This window comes from Watersipora subatra, chromosome 6, assembly GCF_963576615.1.
Source record: "Watersipora subatra chromosome 6, tzWatSuba1.1, whole genome shotgun sequence".
Classification (NCBI taxonomy): domain Eukaryota; kingdom Metazoa; phylum Bryozoa; class Gymnolaemata; order Cheilostomatida; family Watersiporidae; genus Watersipora; species Watersipora subatra.
In genome coordinates this window covers 43,690,634-43,712,810 of record NC_088713.1, presented here as the reverse complement: position 1 = coordinate 43,712,810, position 22,177 = coordinate 43,690,634, and the positions used below count along the sequence as shown (strand labels likewise).

Here is a 22,177-nt window from a genome sequence, read left to right as displayed (position 1 = left end):
AACTTGTTTATTTCAATTCGTCATAATGTCTAACGCGCCATATAGTGTTTGTGCAGCTGCCAAGCTGAGAAGCACCTTTTTTTGGCCAAGAGCTGAGAAAAGACCAGACCTTCACCGGGCGTGGAGCAACTGGGTGAAGCTGGATGTGACAAACTTTATTTATTCGCCTGCTTACTCTTACCTTTGTTTTCGCCAGTTCAAAGACGACATGTTTTCTAGCCTGTTTGCATACTCCACATATCACCAAAGCACGTGAGTAATTTATTTTATGAACTACTTGTATTAGTAGTTGTAACTCGGGTTATTATCTAGTATTCTCCTAATAGTACTGTATTAATCTATATTTAATATAACAATATTAATGTCATTTAATTGTAATATTATATTATTAGTATTTTATCTTTTTAATTACGTGTATTATTCTTATTATAATAACAAAACTAATTCATACTGCATATCTATCTGTAAAACGTAATATATTAATATATAATTGATAAAATAATGTTGTTTCACGATTAATTTCGCCAAATTTCTTAACCCCACTCACTTATAGATATGTTATATAAAATAGTTATTGTCATTTTCTGGTATCATCGTTAATAGCATATTAATATTATTAGTTGATTATTATTAGTATTAGATGAAGAGTTTGTGCCAATCACTGAAGACTGGGAAGTTTGAGCGCTATGTCGGCCAGCGTCAAACGCTCTCCAATTACATGTAAGATAGAGCTGAACTAAACCAAACTTGACAAAATATAAAAAATATCCATAGAGTTATTACTCACATTTTATCTTTACAATATCATGGATTCTGATAGGGTTTTGTAAAATCTGTGTCATGATTGCATGGCTATATATTTATTTTTCTTCTGATCAAGCAAATATGATATAATAACAGGAAATGATGTTGTACAAATCTTATTGCAAGTCAACTATTGTGTTGTGATTTCAGAACCGAATCCTCCTTCAAAGAGGAGAAAATAATAGTAAGTGTGACAGCACTCCAGCGACTATTTCACTGTCACACCTACGCTCTCCCCTGCTCATTCACGATGGTGCGAGAAGGCGGATGGGTAGAGTTCAAGGTTACATGTGCCTCCTGTCACCGATCGTACACTTGGGAAACAACTGCCAGAGTGAACAGAGCTCACGCCATCAATCCCCTGCTGGCAGCTGCATCACTCTTTTCTGGCGGATGCCTTACGCAGAACCTCCGTTTTCTGTCGCTCCTGAACATCGCAATACCAAGCCACAGCGTTTGCCTCTACCAACAAAGAGAATACTTACATGGTATGAGTGTTAATATTTACTCATAAACTTGGAAAATGTGAGTAAAAGCTTGGCACACTAATTGAATAACATTTAGAAACAATTTTTTTTTAAATGAAAATATGTCATCCTTCAAGCAAAATATATTATAATTCAAAATTCTGATTCTTCATCATAATATAGCACAAAAAGGGGGAAGAGGATTCTACATTCTTAGACTAATGATAATGATACAAATTAATCTTGTATAATGAAGTTTTACAATATTTTACAGTGTATTGCTGAGCAGTACACCCTGCATAACGAAGGATTGATGGCAGCAATCGATTGGGAGCTTGATTTGGCAGGTGACGGTAGATGCGATAGTCCGGGGCATTGCGCACTATACAGAGCCTACACTATGATGGATAAGAGCTGCGGTTTAATAGTCAGCAGCCGTCTTGTCAAGGTAAAACTTTGACAGTTTTTACTTCACAGCCTGACAAAAACCCAAATTTTTTAGTAGTTATCAATACATAAACATGAAGTTGCTCATCTAGCTAAATAGTTCATTCAAATAATGTGAAACTAATTGTTGGTCGTAACTTTCTTTACTTTGCAGTCAACAGAGACCATCAGCTCTAACACCATGGAGCTGAAAGGCTTCAAGCGATGCCAGTCCGATCTAATTTCCCACGGCCTGAGAGTGCGGTCCATTACAACGGATGTTGTTACAAAGGTTGTGTGCGTACTGCAAGCTTGTTTTGGCTTATGCCGCAAATTTGTCGCCGTGAGCGACGGCCTCTACCTGCATGCTTGGTGTCTAAGATTCGGGCTCTTTTCCCACCAACGGATGATGAAGAAGAGTTTGCAGACTCGCAAACAAGATTTGCGGCATAAACCAAAACACAAGATTGCGGTATGCACACAACCTTTTCCGAGCATTTGGCGATGGCTCTCCAAATGGGAATAGATTATCTACCAAAACAACTATTGAAAAACAATAATTGCTGATCATCAAAATAATCTCGATCTTTATATAATAAAATCATAAAACTAATACACTCTCTACTGTAGTAAGTGTACAAGCCAAATATACCAGTTCTCCTTGTGTTCCACGAGTTCAGAATATGTGTGTTCAACTGATGCATTAAATGTGTAACACAAGAATTGTAGATAATGCTTGACACATTAGCATAGCCTTGGTGTTGTTGGCATTAAATGAATATCCAACTCACTATGATATCGCAGGTAATTATTCCACCTCAACTCAAGGGGTGCAGACGCCACAAATTCGTTTACACCAGGATGCATACGCAGGCATTCATGCTCTCCTCGGTCAAGGAGACAATGCGCAAACTCGGCATAATGGCAGCACAAACATTCAGGAAGAGATGGCATGTCTTGACAACGCTCGCAGGCACACCACTCTGTAGCCGGTGGTATTAGCTTCTAAAGAAATGAACAGATGTCTATGCAACCATAGCTAATACATCAGGTCGATGTTATCCAACAGTATATCAGTGCAGCAATAGATTTAAATATTAAAATTGTTAATGTTGTCATTCGAGAAAAATCTGTAATTATTTTTTCGCAATATTGAAGCGATAATTATCATCATTAAAATCATATATAATAATATTCGTTCTATCACTCTCAAGCTAAAACTATTACTACTAGCTAGCTTGGCACATAAGAGCTGGCTAGTGGCGGTGCTTACTTGCTGGGAGGTTTGATTCTGTTGAGGATCTTCTTCAGATAGAGCGTCAGGCTCGAAACGCCAGGGTCTTAACTCTTCAGAATTTGACATGTTTTATGATCGCAACTCGGACATGAATAGTCGAACGGAATGGCCAAGCCGAAACTGTAAAGTAGCGAGCATCTATATTTAATACGGGGTCTTAGGTAAAACCCGAAGTGATTATCATAAACTATTGCTACGATAAGTTTGATATTGAGCTTTTTATTGGCCTTTCAATTCACGCGAGAACATCACGTGACAAGACAATAACCATACAGCGCGGATACGTCATCGAAATCAAGAGATTCCAACCTACGGCGGCTTTTTGTTTTTGAGCTTTTAAGAGCTTTTAATCACATTTCCACGTGTTTGGCACCTACCACACAACAGAGTAAAACATGGCGAATCTTTTGATACCAAATAACTGTAATGTGAATTTTGTTGCAAGTCAACCTTTAATCATTCGGTCAGAATTTTATGCAGTAGCAAAAGAGTTAAACTAGTTTGCCATTAGAAGATGTCAGTTGTGTTAAAAAATAGAAAAAATGACTAGCCTTTCATAAACTCCCAAAAATTGGAAAGCTACCTATTGGTGCAAGCATTGGAGTATTGATATACCCAGATGAATGTTATGAGCTCTAGTCTCATCAAAAATATATATTTTTCCTAACTGTATCCCGACGATGGATAAATGAAAAGTCAGACAGACACCGCTTTCACCTTGTTAGTTAGCAACAACAAGCATCAATCAGTCTTTTGTTGCTTTTATTTACTTCACCTTCTTGTTTGTCTCCAAATTCATGTCTACTGCCAATTAACCAGAATGTTTTTAATTGTTTAATCGGTTGATATGAGCATTAAAGTGGAAATTTTACCTGAGCTAGTAATTATTTCAGTTTTCTTGAATAGTGTTACAAAAACGAACTGTAACAAACAGGCGCAGTGGCACTTGCATGCCAATGGCAGAGTAACTTTATTGTAAAAGCACATGCCATAATCGTGTAAACCAAGGCTGAAAATCTGTTCTTCTAGAAACTTCTGAGCTATTTAAAGGACTTTAATAATGTCTATATAATCTCAGATTTTTTGAATTTTTTTAAAGTGCTCGAAAGGGCAACTTCATGTTTTTTTGTCCCAGCATTGAACCTTCTTCAAATAGATTACAATTTTTGGAGAAAAGCCGTCTGCACAGCAATTGAAGGCTCATGTTGTTCGTTGGAGCTTAGGACATATTATTTTAGTGTTAATTGTGTTTTAGTTGTATCATGCGTATTTTGGAAGAAAACATTAAACCTAGAAAGAGTAATTCAAAGTGGTCTAAAAACATGCGAGTTATAAAGCAAGCTGACTTATTTTTAATAATCCTAGCTTAGACAACTGAAAAAATTATTTCTGTAAGAAATGACATCTTGAAGCATATTTGTTAAAAAAATTATTTGCTTGCAAAATCTGTTGGTCTAAACTGTTCTTGATTTTGCTGGACTTGCTGGACGTACTATTTTAGTGTTAACCCTTTGGCAGAGAAACGACTAAAATGTCGTTTACCGGTTGCGTGAAGAAACAAAATTTATGTCGCTTTCGGTAGACGTTTATAAAACTGTCGCCTAGTAACGTTAAACAAAGGATATGAACACTACTAAGTTTTAAATATCATCAACAATATATCGGTTGATGATTTACAATATGAAATGATTATCTGAGAGGCTTTGATTTGTGCTAAAAACTAAACAAATTGCCTCTCCTTGAAAAAGAATAAAATTTGGAAAAAACAGTCAACATCAGCTCGACTTTCAAAACGGTAAAATAAAAGATTATTTGATCCTGCGATCATTAGTGACTTTTTGTTTGATCAGAATCAAAATAATTCAAATAATAGAAGTGATGTAAACTTTTTGGATTTTTAATAAACTTGGAAAATATAGGGAAAATGATCGTTGTGGTGTCAAATGCCTTCCAACGCTAAGTCGGTTAATATGCATCTGCAATGTGAGATTTCAAAATTTGATCACTGGCCATTTAAGAAGAACTAAATAGTTTTAGTGTAATCAGTATTAATAATACAAATAAAATCCACATTGATCGAAAAGTGTGCATGAGGATCTTGTCTGTTTATATTTGCCTCCAGTGTCACCTGCCTACAATAAATGATTTTAGTTTACATAAAACCTGTTGTTATTCAATAAAAGCACTGATTCAACTTATGCTACTTCTATTTCAGCTCATCAAAAATTGGTAAACTTGCAATGAATCTATGTACTTATTTTATATATTTAGCTCTTCATCTTAAGCTTTCTTAAATTGCAATTGAGGTCCGTAAAAGTCGACGATAACTTTTTGCGATAGATGTAAGAAATAGAGTAGTAGTCATACCACAAGTTCATGATTTTTGAACAATTTATTACTTCATTCTTTAATAAGTTGAAAATGCTAAGACAGATTAAAAAAATTATTGATCTTGTTGGAAGAGAGGAAATTTGAATTGCCATTTGATGTTATAAAAAATTGCTAAAACATTTGATGACCAGGATTCACAAGAGCACTTTTAATTGTATCATAGTTTGGAAAACATAATATTATTACATGAACAGAAAACTCCAGAATTTAGGTGAGCAAGAGTGTTGCCTAAAACGGTTAATACAAATGGTTGTTTAGTTATAGCTAAAAGGCCAGTGTGCCTGGTAGTGGTAGCATCATTACCATATCAATCTATATAGAACAACGTAATACACTTTTTATTAGAATACAACATATTTTGTTATACAAATCGCTATTCTCATAAATGTAATGGCTTTTGTTAAAGACCTAACTTTTACCAATGAATGTGTGTGCCCTCAGGTTAGAATGGCCCCTATTTTTGAACCACACCGCCTATGAGATTTTTATAAACATATCAATCAACAGAACCTATTACATATAATGATGCAAAGAAAAAGCTAAAAGTGTGTTGCAGTGTGAGCTCGGTCGTGTTCTCAGCCTTTTCCGCTAATAACATAGGAAGCAATCAGTAATCCATTTTCAAAAGTCTATTGATTGCCCATTTCTGAAACCTTGGTAACTTTAAAGGTCTGACACGGCTGGTTAAGTAACCAGCCGTGTCAGACCTTTAAAGTTACCAAGGTTTTTTTTACTACACTTGTAGTAAAAAACGAAATTGCGAGAACAAAAATATGTGCTCCCAAAAAACGGAAAATCCCAGGTCGGTGAGGGTTGTTAACATGTTTTCTATTGGTTCAATGCAGGCAGATGATTCTTTTCTTTCAAATAGGTACACATATGACAGGCTAATTAATCAGCTACTCAATAAAAATGTGTTTTATACAAACATATTTGTAAGAGCCATAGAACATTGATCTTGGCTATACGCGTATGTTGTGCCGAGCTGCACTGCCTGTTGTATGTAAATGTTGTTTCAGCCTGTTGCAAGTAAATATTGTTTCTTTTTTAGATCAGCTGTCTCAATGAAGTTCTGCTTGGCTTTTAAATTGGCATCCCACTGTGTGGTCGTGTTTCAGTCAGTGTTTTTCACCTCCGTGTTTCAGGTCGCAAGCAGAATTTCGCGATAGTAAAAGTACTTAGATGATACACCCTAAGATGCATTCAAAACAGTATTGTACGATAGCTTAGTGCTATAGACTACAACCCTATTCTGGTGTTTCAAACTATTGCCAGTTAGGAGTGTGGTAAGTAGCAGCTAAAGCTAAATGTCTTTATTATATAAAATACCTAAATACTGGCAAGGCAGAAGCGCATGGAAAACATGTAACTATAGAAACTGTTCATAGCAAGATATCCCTTTTGCTGCCATATGCGCATTTATGCAAAGTGTATGGCCAACTGTCATATGCACACTATAGCAAATTTTCAAGCAGTCGCATAGTAACTTAATTTTATTACTTGTTGATAACATAACCAACGACCTTTAGTACTTTTATAGTATTGACAGTGTTGTCTAAATATTTTTCTATGAAAGTTGCATAAATTCGCAAGTCTGTTTTAAGTCTTTGTTTGGAAAATTTCAACTCGGAAACGCTCATCTTTTTTTCAACATTTGAACTATTTAGCGTTATTATGGCCTTCGCAAGTTCCTCGCGACTTAAAAAACAAAGAGTTACATATGTTGATGAAATTGCAGCCAATTCAAAATCTGGCTTAGTAATTAGAAAGATAATGAAAGACGCAGCACTAACTCTGACGGTAATCTGCTAAGTTCTGACGGAAATAATAGTTTTGTAAGTGTAAGTAAAATTGGAGATGATCATTTTAGTTTCATTGCGATCACAGCTTTACATAGGTTTAGTAATGCACAAAGCATAAACATGTCGATTTGGTGCATAGCTCTGGTAACACGTTTGCAAAATAAAATGTTACAAAAATGTTTTAGAGTTTGAAGTTTAAAAAACCCGTGAACATACCATGAAGTAAAATCACGATGTTTCAGTACAATGACTGACAGTAAGCCGATGCTTAATTGGTACATGGATGGCAGCAATAGGCATATCTAAACACACCAACCTTAGAGTGTTAAAGGCCAACTGAATAATAAGGGATTTTTATACAATTAAATAGTCAATCTGTGCATGAAAAAACATTGACTGTTAGACAGTTAATAATTTTATTCAGCTCAAGAGTTGGACTAAACTTGGTTTGTACTAAAAATACCATGGCAGTCTAGAGTGCGGTAAAATATTGTCAGTTGCAATAATTAAACATTCAATTATTGCAAACTATTGCAAGAAGGTCAATTAGCACAATTGTTATTGTGTCAGTCTAACGCGTTGAATCTTGCAAGTTTAAATCCTATGTGACACAATTTTTTTTTCTGATTTCCAACTGTGGCTTTAGATGGACATATACGGTTCTCATAATAGTACAGGCTGAATGTGTACAATGTTGTTGATTTTTGTGCGTTTTGCTTAGAAGGGAAAGGAACAGTACCGCTGTAATTGTTGGTTTGTAAAATAGAGCTTTTCTTAATCCAACTATTTATTACATATTATATTTCAATGATACCATTCTTAACTAAGATTTGAACAAAGAAGCATTAGCTTGAAATAAATCACTGATGATAATCATTGTTTTTAATTTTACTGAGCGAAATGATTTGTGTTAACCACAACATTAAAACAAACTTTTTCAAAGAAAAGCTTATTGATTAAAGTTTTATTGTTAGGTGGAACATCAGCATACTTAGAATTGCAATATCTTTAGGAGAAATGTAATTATGCAGTTTCAGTAGGAAGACATCTTCTGTGCCACACCTAAATGTAGTAGTGCTGCCAAAGTAACCCGCTGCAAGAGCTTCCTTTTAAAGTTCAGGTCCATTTCCTAAGTATTTTGAAACAACGTGATGGAACACACTTTTTAGTAATTAATGTTAGAAAACCTCCTTGATATTTTGGGAAAGACTGTAAAATGGGTAGGGTTCAAAATTCTCCTAATTTTCAACTATACAACTTACTAAATGGTTTCTTTGCAGGAAGAGCAGCAACTCTACCCGTTGAAGCATAGTGGTCTAGAATGCCTGACCTTCAAACGACAGGTTGTGGTTCAATTTCCAAAAAGGTCTCCAGTGACAGGAAAGACATCCAAGCTTGAAGTTCTTTCTGCAACTGGGCGTGTCTGCAATCAGCAAAGTTCCCTTGCCAATTACTTTAGAGATGTCTTGCTAGAATATTATTGTAAAAAATTGTGCCTAGCCGTTGGTTACACTAACCATAACATATTGCACTATACTCAACATGCAAGGGACTGCTCACACAAATCGCAAGACAATTATTGTAGCGGCAGTGTTTTGAAGCTCTAAAACTTTATTTGACAGAAATAAATCAGATAATCCATTTTTGTTGACAAAAGGTTTGATGCTATGCTTTGTAAATCATTCAATTTTCAATATTTTGGTATTGCAACAACTGTTCGGGCTGCTTTTGATGGTTGGTTCCATTTTCACAAAAGACCTTTAGGTTTATACAAACTCATTGTTTGTAATAATATTGTCTTTGTCATTGTTGCACTCAATTAAACTATTTGTTTGACACGCCTATATTAAGCTTATAACATCTCTAAACTCTACTCCCTTAAGGGGCCGCTTATGAATTCATTTTTTCTTTTGACTAAGAATGATATTTTGAAATGAAAGTGTTGACCAATGTTGATAAATGCGAGATGAATATCTATGTAATCTTCACAGTGTGTTCAAAGTTACTCCTTGGTTTCATCGAAGGCTCCTATCGTAAATTTTTTTATAATTCAAAGGCCACCACATGCTATCTTTTCCAGTTTTGTTTGCTAGTAGCAATGATTGGATTTGATGAACATGTTTTAGTAACGAAAGTGGTCACAGTTCATGTTTGAAATTTATGTTTTGAACATTTTAGCTCTGTGAATGTAACGGGCATATTTGCAGCATGCTTGAATATATGCGATGCTTTAATATATGATCACAAAGTGTATTTTTTTCTATGTGAAAACTATGATGATCTCGATACCAATCCGATCATTATTGCAACTTGTTTAAAACTAACAAAATGCTAGTTCTTGTGTTGCTTGACACGAACAAGCTATAAAGGGTGAAACAAAATTTTCATGTGAATAAACAATATGACAAACATTTGATCAAAGCACAAAAATATTTGCCAATAAGTCTTTTTTTTGGCATTAGTTGACCAAAGTCCTGAAAACCGAGTTAGTTGGCTTTTGCAACCTATTATTAAAACATTTTATCTAATAATCAAGGTTCATTGCAACTAAAATCCTTAAAATTAAATATCATATGGAATTTAGCTAAATTCATATAAAAAGAAGTAATGTAGACCTTGACACTAAGACTATCTAATGCTAGACATAAAAAACCTAATAGGAGTCCATGAAATTAAAGAGAAGATAATTGCTTGTGCAAAAGAGAAAACAACTCCAAATTTTGTATAAGAAAATTCAATTTATGCGCTAATGGGAGGCCCTCCAATTCATACTACAGAGCCTCCCAACCTGCAAAATTTTCCAAAATGTTGCATTCTCCGGCAAAATTTTTGCAAAATGCAAAATAGATACGTATGCGATCAGCATGACGAGTCGAGTTGTTTTAGCATGTTTTTAGCGAAGCCTCCTATCAGAAGCCTCCTATTATCCAAAAGCCCTATATCGTGGATATATTTTCCAAAGTGGCCTCCTATTCACTACAATTTGACTATATATATATATATATATATATATATATATATATATATATATATATATATATATATATATATATATATATATATATATATATATATATATATATATATATATATATATATATATATATATATATATATATATATGTCTACTCTAGATGCAGGCTGTGCAAAGATGCACATGAGACCATCCAACACATCATCAGTGGATGCAAGCAGCTAGCAGGAAACGTATACACTTAGCAGCATAATCATGTCGCAGGTGTTGTGTATAGAAGTCTATGTGACGAGTATGGCCTTAATAAACCACAACACTGGTGGGAAGCTCCTGGTAAGGTCAATGAAAATGACCGCGCTAAGATCCTCTGGGACTTCTACATCCGAACTGACAAGCATGTCTTGGCAAACCAACCAGATATAGTGGTGGTGGACAAGGAGAACAAGAGAACTACTATAATAGAAATAGCAGTACCCAATGACTACAATATAGCCAGCAAAGAAAAAGAAAAGGTAGAGAAATATCTCCCTCTTGGAGAAGAGATTGAAAAAATGCTGGGATGTAAGAACAACTGTAATCCCAGTAGTCATTGGGGCACTGGGCGCAATAACACCGGCGCATAAAATGTGGCTTGCCCAAATACCGACAGCAATCAACTCAGGTGAGTTGCAGAAAAGTGCGCTATTGGGAACAGCTAAGATCTTGAGGCGAGTGCTCAAACTCCCAGGTCTCTGGTAGGAGACCCGAGTTAGAACAGAAACTACCACCCATACAGGTAAACCGGGGTGAGGAAACAATTTTATATATATATAGACATTTATATATGTATATATATAGACATTTATATATATGTATATATACATGTATATAGACATTTATATATGTATATATATATACATGTATATAGACATTTATATATGTATATATATATACATGTATATAGACATTTATATATGTATATATAAACATGTATATAGACATTTATATATGTATATATATATAGAGAACACAACACATAAACATACAACATCATATAACATTGCTGTATAACATGTGTACATTAATGTATAACATGCAAACCTAGTGGTTAACATGCAACAACTAACAACCTTATGAATGCTGTATCAAGTCTGTTTACTTTTATATATTGTGTACATGTATTATGTGTACAAACTTCAATAAATTTAAACTAAAAAGCATATAAATGTACATAAAACAGATTCCAAGTACTTACTATATAACATAGTAAACCTGTTGGTTAACATGCAACAACTAACAACCTTATAAATGCTGTATCAAGTCTGTTTACTTTCATATATTGTGTACATGTATTATGTGTACAAACTTCAATAAATTTATTCACAATGATAGCCATTAAGCAATAATTATAAACAGCATAAACAACATAACTACTGCAAAATGTTTACCAAATTGAAAAGGGATGTACTAGCAGCTTTAACAGATTTACTCCTCAGGTGTAACTTTTTCTTCACGTAAGTAGTAATAAACCGAGTAGATAAAAAGTCAGCTGACTCTAAACTCTGACATCACGAGAGGTTAGAAATTAATGGTATATACATGTATGTCTACCGAATTAATCATGTATGCCTTAACAGGGATATGTACCATTGGGTGTAATGTGTGTAATTAAAACTTTTAAAAAAAGGTTAAAAACTTATTAAAATTATATAGAATAACCGAATAATTTGTTCAAATTAATTTAAACTCATAAAAACTTTTATTTAACTAGACTTCAATCGCCTTTTATTTAGTAGAAAACAACCCAACAGTCAGCTGCACATGGATTAGAAAGTATCAGGTAAATTAAAGTGACTTTGGATTTCTGGGAGGTTAAATTCTCTTAGAATCATGTTACACCTTTCCACCGATTCTGTATCTCTGGTCCAAATGGCTGAGTCTCCTTTAGCCCGACTTTTCCAGCTCAAATTAGTGACTCCAGCCTGACTATCATAATTTAAAGTTTCACAGGCAATTTCCACCAAATCTCCAGGAATATCTAGATAGTCAAAAACTTTAGTAACTGTTCCTCGTCGGTCACTAACTAGGTTTTCATATTTAATCGGTTGGACTACTATTCCATCATCCAAAGACTGTAGAACAGTTGTGATTTTAGCAGCCCACCAAAAGCATCCCCATTCTACTAGCCATCTTGGTCTTACTTTAGTGATGACCTTTTTGCAAAATTGATGATCGTAACCATTTGTAAATGCTCTGGTGTTAGAAGGCTGGAACCACCAGTCATCATCGCTTGGATCATGCATGAGAGACCTTAGATCCTTTCTAATTAATGCAGTGTTTCCGAAGACTCGGTCAAAAGAACTTGTGGAAGGACGAACTTCTCTGTAAGCAAAGAGAAATTTATGATGAGGAAAACACTTAGTGATAACTTTTATTGAGTGCTCATCCATGTGCATTCCTTTCCAAAAGATTGAGCTGCCCTCGGATGTTTTTCGTAAGTATATTTTTATAGTAGCTTCCAGCATCTTTCTGTAAATCTCAGTTTCAGAGAAACTTTCAGCGCTGCAGTATCCATGGTCACCGTACAAAACACTGTAATACATCACTTGTGATTCTGAAAACACAGTCCACCCTGGAAGTTGGTTAAAAACCTGAGCCCATGCAGTGGAACCACATCTGGCTGTATGAAACATCCAAACAACCTTTCGATCATTTACATCAATATTTTGGACCAGATCATAGAACACTTGGATCGGTAAAACAATCAGATGGGTAGTTTGTTTTGTTTGAACCAGCCAAGTGAAAGGATGTGACTTCACATTTGGTATATCGCAGTCAACTCGTGTAAATGTTGCCTTCTTAGAAGTAATTGACAAAAGATGGACACGACTGTCAAGTACAATTTCTGCAGGAGCGAATCTTTCGTGTACAGTAAAAAAGGTCCAAGGTCGAGTTATCCATGAGAATGGATTTCTCCAGACCACGCGAAGTACTTGAGCAGGTTGATTCCAAGATTCATCATATACCGAAAAGTTTATTTTTGCTTCAGTCCCTAAAAAAGTTATATATATTAGTTATATAATAACTCCCTATTTATTATATTAATATTATTATATTAATATTATTATATTATTGTTGTACCATTTTGTTATTATAACTATTATTATCATGGTCCTTATTATCAGAAATATAATAATCTCTGTCATTAGTACTATTATTAACCAAAAAATAATGAGAATTTCACATTTATGATTTGTGATGCCTTAAGAGGCTGAAATACTTAAGCTGACCCAGATTACAACTGGAACATTACTTGCTTCTTGATAACTGGATAAAAAGCATTACCAGAGTTCATGCTGAACCCAAACTCTTAAGATGGCCACACGATCTCAGACTCATCAGTGAACTGTGAAACAACCATCCATTACATAATGCAATGGATCACCTGTCTATCTGTGTCTAGACTCATCTTCTGAGTTGTTTGATCAATTGTTTGCACTTGATTAGTCTAGCTTCAAGTGGTACTCAATATGTATCTGACTTCACAGTAATACTGTAAAATAGAATGTGAAACTTTCAAATGTTGGTTGCTTCTTTGAGAACCATTTACCAGCCAAACCCAATAATCAAGCATGATGTATAATTACGATTTGTATCTTCACTTTAAAAAATCCATTTGCAGGAGTGGATATAAATAGAATGCTTGCAGAGCTCTGCTTTGTACCACTACATGTTGAAGAAAATCCATTATTGGATAGTTTCATTGTAGAATTTCATAGCAATGATGATACACAAGGAGCCAAGGCTAGAAACCACTCACATTACCTTCTTTTATCCACCCCTTTACCTGCAAGCAATAAAATATGAGTATATGGAAGCATATAAAAACTGTCTCTTTCTCAGATGCTGTTTCATTTGCTTACTTCAGTCTCTGTCTTTCTAAGGGTACTCCGCTCTATCAGTTGTAACATGAGGTCATACTTCATCAGAGTTCTTATATTATTGTTGGCTGTTCAGGTTTGGTGTGCTACTTGTATTTGATATTTGTGTATCTTTATAGCCCAATACTATGGTTTAACCTTATTTATTCAGGGTTGAAATTTCTATAAGAAGGTTATCTGGTGCATTTATATTAGTCAACCTCTACTAGTTGAGTAAATTATATAATACTAAGTGTGTTAAAGTACTTTAAATAAATAAATTAAAGTAGTGAAATAAGTTATAGGTCTGTATTGTAACCCTCTATCGGTGAAACGAAGGAATTGCATGAACATGACAAGTTGCAAATTCAAAGGTAGTAAATACAAACAAACAGCATATATGATACCTCAGATAATATTATCTTAAGTCTAATCTAATTTATCTTATGTTATGATGAACTATTTCTTTTTAAACTTTTGTTTGTTGTTTCACTTTCCACAATAAAAAAACAACTTCCAACAAAAATTTGTATTAAAGAAATGTATGAAGGTTTGTACATATATTTGTAATGCAATATTCTTTGTGGTTTTAGGGTAATGGAAGCAAAAAGAACTTGTATGTAAAAAGGTTCTGCCAGCCAGGCTCTGATGCAGTTGTTGAACGCGAAGTGAACTCTCTTATGAAATGCTCTGCTCTGTGTTTCTTGTCAAACAATTTCATTTGTGAAGCCTTTGAATTTGATATTGAAGAGAAGATCTGCCGGTTGTATGACTCACCTTTGGCTGCTGCTCAGAATGGCTTTTTTTCTTCTAAAGATTTCTATGACGGTTAGTCAAGGCTTAATAGTAACACAAAAATCTTATGTTTACTTACAATGATTTCTTTTCTCAATAAATGTTAGTATCAGTTTTCTGAAAATCCAAGGGAAAAGAACTTCAGCTATCTGAAGACATTGCTTGAGAGATTTAAAGATTCTAAAGTTCTATTCTTTTTTCTTGTGAATCAAAACCTTTTTTTTCTCTTTTCTTATTCATGTTATCACTATATCATTGTCTTACGTTTTAATACTGTTTTAGCTACATTTTAACAAATGCCCATTTTTTTGTTTGTTACCTTTTTTATAATTATCCTATACGTTTTCATTTATTCTTCTCTTTTAGCTAAAGAAAACTGCCCTCCAGAGTATTATTTCAACCCTCACTCTCAGACCTGTCTCAGGCATATCAACCAGACAGAGACCTGGGAGGCTGCTAAGAATTTTTGTTTGGCAAGTGGAGAAGACTTGGTGACACTGGATACTCTGAGCTCTGCTACTTGGTTATCCAATCTAATGTCTACTATTCCAGGTATGGCCTTTTAATTTCTGATTGAGGTTTGCTCCATTTCAAAAAACATTGAATGAATTTATAGAGCACCACAGAAACATTTAGTTTCAACTATGAAAATGGTAACTATTTACATAAGAATTCATTAAACTTTTATTTCTAGGTTAGTATTGACAAAATCTATTTGCTGTTGCACCTTTATTTTTTCTATCATACAAATTTTTTAACAAATGTTAAATAAACTTCAATAAATATTTACCAGCCATATGATTCTCTTCTATCAACTTTTTAATTTCTGTCAGCGACTGCTTAAATATCATACATTTGGTCAATAACCTGTTTAAACAGTCGTAAGCCTGGTTCCTATATATGTCACAAAGCATGGGTGACAGCACCAGAGGCTATTAGCAGTGAAATAGAAACCTATATCCCCAGTACCACCGAGGACCGCTAGTAGTTGCCGGCGGCAATGCAAGAGTTTAGCGCTGTTCAAAGTTCACGAAGAGTTACAGGCAAAACCTTCCTGAAATGCGTTGTGCAGGTGAAGGTCAGCATTATCCAAACGACATGGCAAATAAACATTGTTATGCCGTTATTATTGATGAAGCTATATAATGAACATAAGCCCTTCAGCTTAGCGCCGCAACTGTTTTGCTGCGCAATATTACCGCCAGAGTCTCGCAATCAATATGAGAGCCAGGCTTATATTGCCATTATCTGTCTGTTACCAATGCAACCTGTTAATTTTTGTCAGCTATTAGTTCAACTTGCTACTTCCTGTCAGTTACCCGTGCCACGCGTTGTTACTTTGCAGATATTAAAGCAGCCTGTTACATCTTGTCATTAACCGCTGTAACATGTAAGTCTTCAATAGATACTAGTTCAATATGCTGACGATTGTTAACGATAGCTTAGTTTGATCTTGTACCTAGTGTTGGCTGACTGGTGATTTAGTGTTGGTTTGACAGCCAATGTCACTAAATAGAAAGAAATTAGTTTAACAGTTATTTAGGCTGACACTCTAAAATTTGTACCATTTTAACAACTTGTGAAGATTCTTGCAGTAGCATCATATCCAACGAGCAAATATTCATCATTGTTTTGTGACTGGAAAAACTGGAAAATTTTAGTTAGCATCCTACATGTATAATTCTTTATTTGAATCACAAACCTGCATGACCAATCAACAAACAAATATTATCATTTTTTAAAGATATTTCTAAATAAAAATTGTTATTGTAGTGAAGGAAGTAGGTAGAGTTATTTGAAAACTTTTAAAATAGAAATTAAATTTCTGGTCTAATGTTCAGTGTAAGGTTTGATGTGATTGGTAGACGCTGTTGCTTAAACAATCATTATCAAACAGAGCCATGGAAGCGCCGTTATTCCAGCCTTTAGAATTTCTGACACACCCTTCGAAATACCGTATTGCTGTCTATTTTGGTTTAAATAGTTAAGTTTTTTTAGTTCCATTGAAGGACATTATATCTTTATCAAAATAATTTCTGTTTCTCTGTTAGCAGTTTTTTTAATTAAAGAGTAATCATACTAACTGTAGAATTGTTGAAATGTCATTTAGAGTTATTGAAACGTGTAATAATGCTAACTCATTTTATAATTAATTTTGATCTGAAAAGTTTCAGGTGTCCCAAGATTTTGGATAGGAGGGAGAAAAGAAGGCAGAACATGGTTTTGGAAAGGAAAGCAAATAGAAGCAATTAACTTGGACTACTGGGGATTCGACCAACCAAGCGGAGATGGTGACTGCCTAAATTTGCTGTCCACTCGTGAATTCAAAATGAATGATGAACCCTGCATGAAAGCTGATAAATTCTTTTGTGAAAGATTCAGTTGTGATTATAGCTATCACAACTAGAAGGTTCATAATGAGTTGAAGGTTTAGTGTGACAATGTAGTGAACTTACTTTAAAGAGTTTATGTTCTGTGCAGAGTGTTTAACTACATGCATCATCATCCTATAGACTGAGCTTTTAGGTTACCTACCAACCTTTACAAGCAAGTCATAAAATTAACTTACTCTCAGCTTGGGAGCAAAACTATCAGCTTTGCTGGTGGTTTAAAGTCTGCTTATGGGAAATCGTTTTTGATTGGTTGGAAATTTTGTTAAATATCTGATGTTTCTGATTAGCTACACAAGCCATCAACCTATTTATTGATAAAATTTTATTCCATGTTTTATATTGTCAATAAAAAGTTATGAAACGAATATATAACTTTACTTTTTACATATTTGTTTTATTTGTAAACATAAATATATAGCCCAGTCGAAATCTGAATGTGAAATACATACGCAGCAGTCAAAATTGAGAAACTCAACCTAATGCTAATAAGATTTTATATGGCAATTTTGGGTTATTTATAAGTATTAATCTAACCAATCCATCAATTTAAACCATCTCCATTCAAAACATCTCACTACAATGACCATGTTTTATTAGAATATCATATAAATTCTTAACAGTATACTGTTAGGAATTATAGTACATTAGAAGTAGAATATAGATTCACCCATTCAGCCTAAGGGCAACTGACAAACAATATTGAGGTGAAGGATACGTTGAAACATGCTAAAATATTGAGATCCACATGATGCTTCACTTGAAATACGGAGTTGTCTGCCCAGTTAAAGTGACAGTTATTTATTAGGTGAGCCTGCTTACATCATTTAAGTTAGCCATACCATGTTTATGGTAAATTGAAGACTCGGCCGAATCAAAATCTAGCAACAAATGATTTGCCATCTTTGAAATTGAACATTGCACTCATCTGCTGCCAGCTGAAAAAACATTTTATCGGAAAGTTGCACTATATTTAATAATTGATAAACTTACAGTGCTAGCGTTTCTCTTGGGGAAACTTTGTAAACTTATGAGTTTCATCATGTTAGAAATTTATTGTGTTTATTCTATCAGGTAAAATAGAATCTGCATAACGTTCTTTAAACTGCAATAAAATGGTACTTCATTTAATATTTCAATAATGTTGTGTTATGGTTATGTTATGCTTGCATTGAATTAATCTAGGCTGAATTCTTAGGCTGCCTGTTTGACTCTATATTACGATTCTATTGTACTGTAATGCTAACCAGTATGAGATTAGCTTCATGCATACCCATTGCAGTAAGATGATTTGGATGAAAATAATTACAATTGATTGATTGATAAATACTGAAAACCTTCCATAACCTTCCTTTGAGTCTTTCCATTTCTGCTGCTATTTTTTACTTTGTATTCAGATACCAGCTGGGCTATATATTTATGATTACAAATAAACAGGAATGCAAAAACTGAAGTTCTACACTCATTTATATACTTTTATTGGCAATATGAAACATAGAATAACAATTTATCAGAAAATAGGTTGATGATTTAAGTAGCTAGTCAGAAACATTATGAGATTTTTAGCTATACTGCGAGCCAACCTGTAATCATTTCACATAAACCAACTTGGAACTACCAACAGGGCTGTCCGATTTGCTTGCAAGCCGGTAATAATTTTATTTTATGAATCACTTGCAAAGGTTGGCAGGTAACCTAAAAAGCTTAGTTTATTGGACAACGACGCGTGTCATTAACCGCTTTTCACAGAACAAAAACTTTTTAAAGTAAGGTCATAACATTTTTCTACTAAACCCCAAACTACTTATGAGCATTATATTTGTGATAACTATAATCACAACTGACTCGCTCACAAAAGAGTTGGTCGGCTCTCGTGGAGTAATCATCATTCATTTTCCAGTTACTAATGGTCAGCAAGTTTAGGCAGTCGCCATGTCCACTTGGTTGGCCGAATTTCCAGTAGTCTAAGTTAATGGGTTCCATTCCCTTTCCTTTCCAAAACCATGTGCTGCTTTCTTTTTTTCCTCCTATCCAAAGTCTTACTGGTTTGATACTTGAGAGATTGCAGATGAAATTTAAATACACCAACAGTTGGCATTTATACATAATTTAAATAATAGCAAATGACATGTTGGCAATTCTAGAGTACAGTATTATCAGTCTATATGAATCTCGGTGTTTATATGTTAGAATTTTGTCTTTCGTCTCCGTGTCAAGTTGTATCAAATTCAAATCTGGCGCCCTCATTCACATCTAAACATCCACTTACGGAGGATTTGATGGCGGATCATCTTGTTCCTGATGCATTAAGTTAACCCACTAAGCTAAGTGGGAAACCTATATAATGGGTTCATTGGGCAGTTAGTCACTATCTGGGTTAAAATATACATAATATGCAACAATGTGTTATGTGCAACATCACTGAAGCTGGATCTCAAGGCTTTTTATGGGTAAGTTAGACAATACGGATACTAGCTTCTTAGAATTACCTAATGGAAACTTTACATACCTGCCACTGTTTATACACTGTTTTTATAATTACCCATGCGACACTTGGAGTTCAGCGGGGTATTTAACTAAAACAAACTGTTAGCAGATATTATTTTTATAAACAGTTTAACATTCCTCAATGGAACTACAAAAACCCAAGTATTAAAGTTACTAAACTTAGTTTGCATGAAAATAAAAAGGTAATATAACACATTCGATACTCTATATGAAAAGTTAGTTCATTTTTAAACTTGTTAAGTTATGGCGCAATATCACTTAAGTTTGCTCTGACAGCTCTCATTAGAAAGTTTAGCAATATGGCTACTAGCTTACTCAAATTATACATTGAAAATGTGCTAAGCTGATGGCAAGTGGCAGGCAACTATACTACCTGCCAGTGTTTATAAGCTGTTTTTCATAGTTTTGCAATGCCAATGCAAATAAATAATAATTTTAATTAAGCGCAGCGTAAGAAAAAATGAATTATATCCGTACTGTGGTAGACTGTGCAAGCCCAACTGAGTCAAGCCGAGCACACTTGAGCCAAGCGATTTATACTGTACTATAAAGAATTATAGTACATTAGAAATATAATATAGATTCCAAAATTCAGCCTCAAGGCAACTGAGAGACAGCATTGAGGTAAAGGATATGCGGAGACATGCTAAAAATCTTGAGATACACATGATGGCTCACTTGATATACAGAGTTGTATGCCTAGTTAAAGTGACAATATTTATTAGGTGAGCCTACGTACATCACCTAAGTTAGCCATACCATGTTTATGGTAACTTGAATACTCGCCGAATCAAAATCTAGCAACGATGAGTTTTCATCTTTGAAAATGAACATCGCATTCATTTGCTGCGAGCTGAAAAATATTGCTGAAAATATCTACTGCTCAAGTAGTTTTATCAACAAATGATATTATTTTAGTAATATCAAACACTTTGTCAGCAAAGCAAAGTTTTGGCGTAGTGGTTGAAATAGCAATGAAGTAGATATATTGTTTGTTATAAAGATTAATCACACTTCCGATTATTATTAAAGAGTAGTATAGAACTCAAACTTTAATTGCAATAAATAACCACCACATTACATATCAATATTTGATGAATTTGAGATGTACGAGCTCAGACATGGAAAACATTTGCCTCGTGTGTTGAAGTATGACTCTAATTTATTCATTGCAAGGGCAATCACAATAAAATTCATAAATTGTTTACAAAAAATTTATATCGTAAGTAATTGTATATTTAAAGTAAAATGCTATTTGTATGGCTGCCATTTTTTATAAAATACTAGCAAAAGGGATGTACATTTATGGGGAGTTTTATGAGTTTCACAAATGTATATTCAAACTTTCTGTAAATCTTTTTTAGGTATGACTGTTATTTAGTCATAGCAGATGCAATGAAAATAGAAATCATACACTGTTAACAATGATTTTTAGTATTAAGTTAGATTATTTTTGAAGCATTTTGTATTGCAGCCATTTTTATAAGATGCTGGCAAGTGGGATATACATTTGTGAAGCGTTATATGACTTTCATAAGGGTTTTTTTTTTTGCATTTTGATTATCTGTTGAAAATTTGCAACATAAACCTCAATTAATCTGTAATCGTATGTCAATTAATAACATAGAAAACAAGATTATACTTTCTAAATCTGTAAAAATCAATTTGATTTGGCATTGTGACCAACGGTGCAACTGACACCAAACAGAGAAACATCACTCCAACATCAACACAAAAGAAAAGTACTAGTGCGATGCAACAAGCACTTCACTACTTTTTCATGTCGTCAACCATTGTAAATTGTAAACTGTACATCATCTGATCTACCCTGAAAGTCAACTTACTTTGTTCTGCCTATTTTTCAGGCAGCAGAAGTTTCCCCGGTCTACATCAGAGCCTCATGGAAGAAAAATACAAAATGATTCATTTTTATAGTCAGCATTTATGGCCAACTTTCGGTTGGGTGTATCTACTGCTGAGGTAGTAATCAACAAACAATATTATTTTTAGTAATATCAAATAATTGGTCACAGATGGCCTAAAATTGTAGAACAGAGGCGGAACTGTCCTGATAAAATTTGTCTGATTGTTACTTGCTATGTTTGGCCTTGGACAATAATTTTTATAGAAATTTTCATAATCAATAATGAATTATTGTTTAATTTTGCAAAAATTAAAATTTAATTTGCAAAATGTTCTTTAAACTGCAAAATAATAAAGGCGCTACAAAAAAGGTACTTAGCTTTATATTTAAAAAATTCAGTCACTGATAAATTATAATTGCAGAGTTTAGAAACAGTTAGAATGTTGCATAATTATTTATATACATGAAATATTATTTAAATAGTTTGAATAAACTCCCTAACACTTGGATCAGCTTGTCATGTGATAAAGTAAAAGAGCAACTGAGAGGTATTTAAACAT

General features: G+C 34.0%; 1 protein-coding gene and 1 long non-coding RNA gene across 2 annotated transcripts; one reads left to right on the top strand and one right to left on the bottom strand.

Moving 5' to 3' along the window:
• Positions 1–240: 240 nt before the first annotated feature.
• Positions 241–3,076, bottom strand: LOC137398711 (uncharacterized). Its single transcript, XM_068084899.1, has 3 exons — positions 2,971–3,076; positions 2,489–2,702; positions 241–1,266 (listed from the first exon to the last, which is right to left on the bottom strand). Exons 1-3 carry the CDS (start codon positions 3,058–3,060, stop codon positions 1,181–1,183), a joined length of 390 nt encoding a protein of 129 aa, XP_067941000.1. The 5' UTR covers positions 3,061–3,076; the 3' UTR covers positions 241–1,180.
• On the top strand, positions 1,152–2,446 carry LOC137398712 (uncharacterized). Its single transcript, XR_010978998.1, has 3 exons — positions 1,152–1,292; positions 1,546–1,719; positions 1,873–2,446. It is a non-coding gene; the product is annotated as an uncharacterized lncRNA (long non-coding RNA).
• Positions 3,077–22,177: the final 19,101 nt, after the last annotated feature.

Bases quoted from the DNA above. Each gene is read 5' to 3' on its own strand.
- LOC137398711 (XM_068084899.1), bottom strand. From the start codon at position 3,060: ATGTCAAATTCTGAAGAGTTAAGACCCTGGCGTTTCGAGCCTGACGCT. The intron at 2,703-2,970 runs GTAAGCACCGCC...TCATTTCTTTAG, and splicing joins AGAATCAAACCTCCCAGCAA to AAGCTAATACCACCGGCTAC. The intron at 1,267-2,488 runs GTGAGTTGGATA...CTTTGTTGGTAG, and splicing joins TAATTACCTGCGATATCATA to AGGCAAACGCTGTGGCTTGG.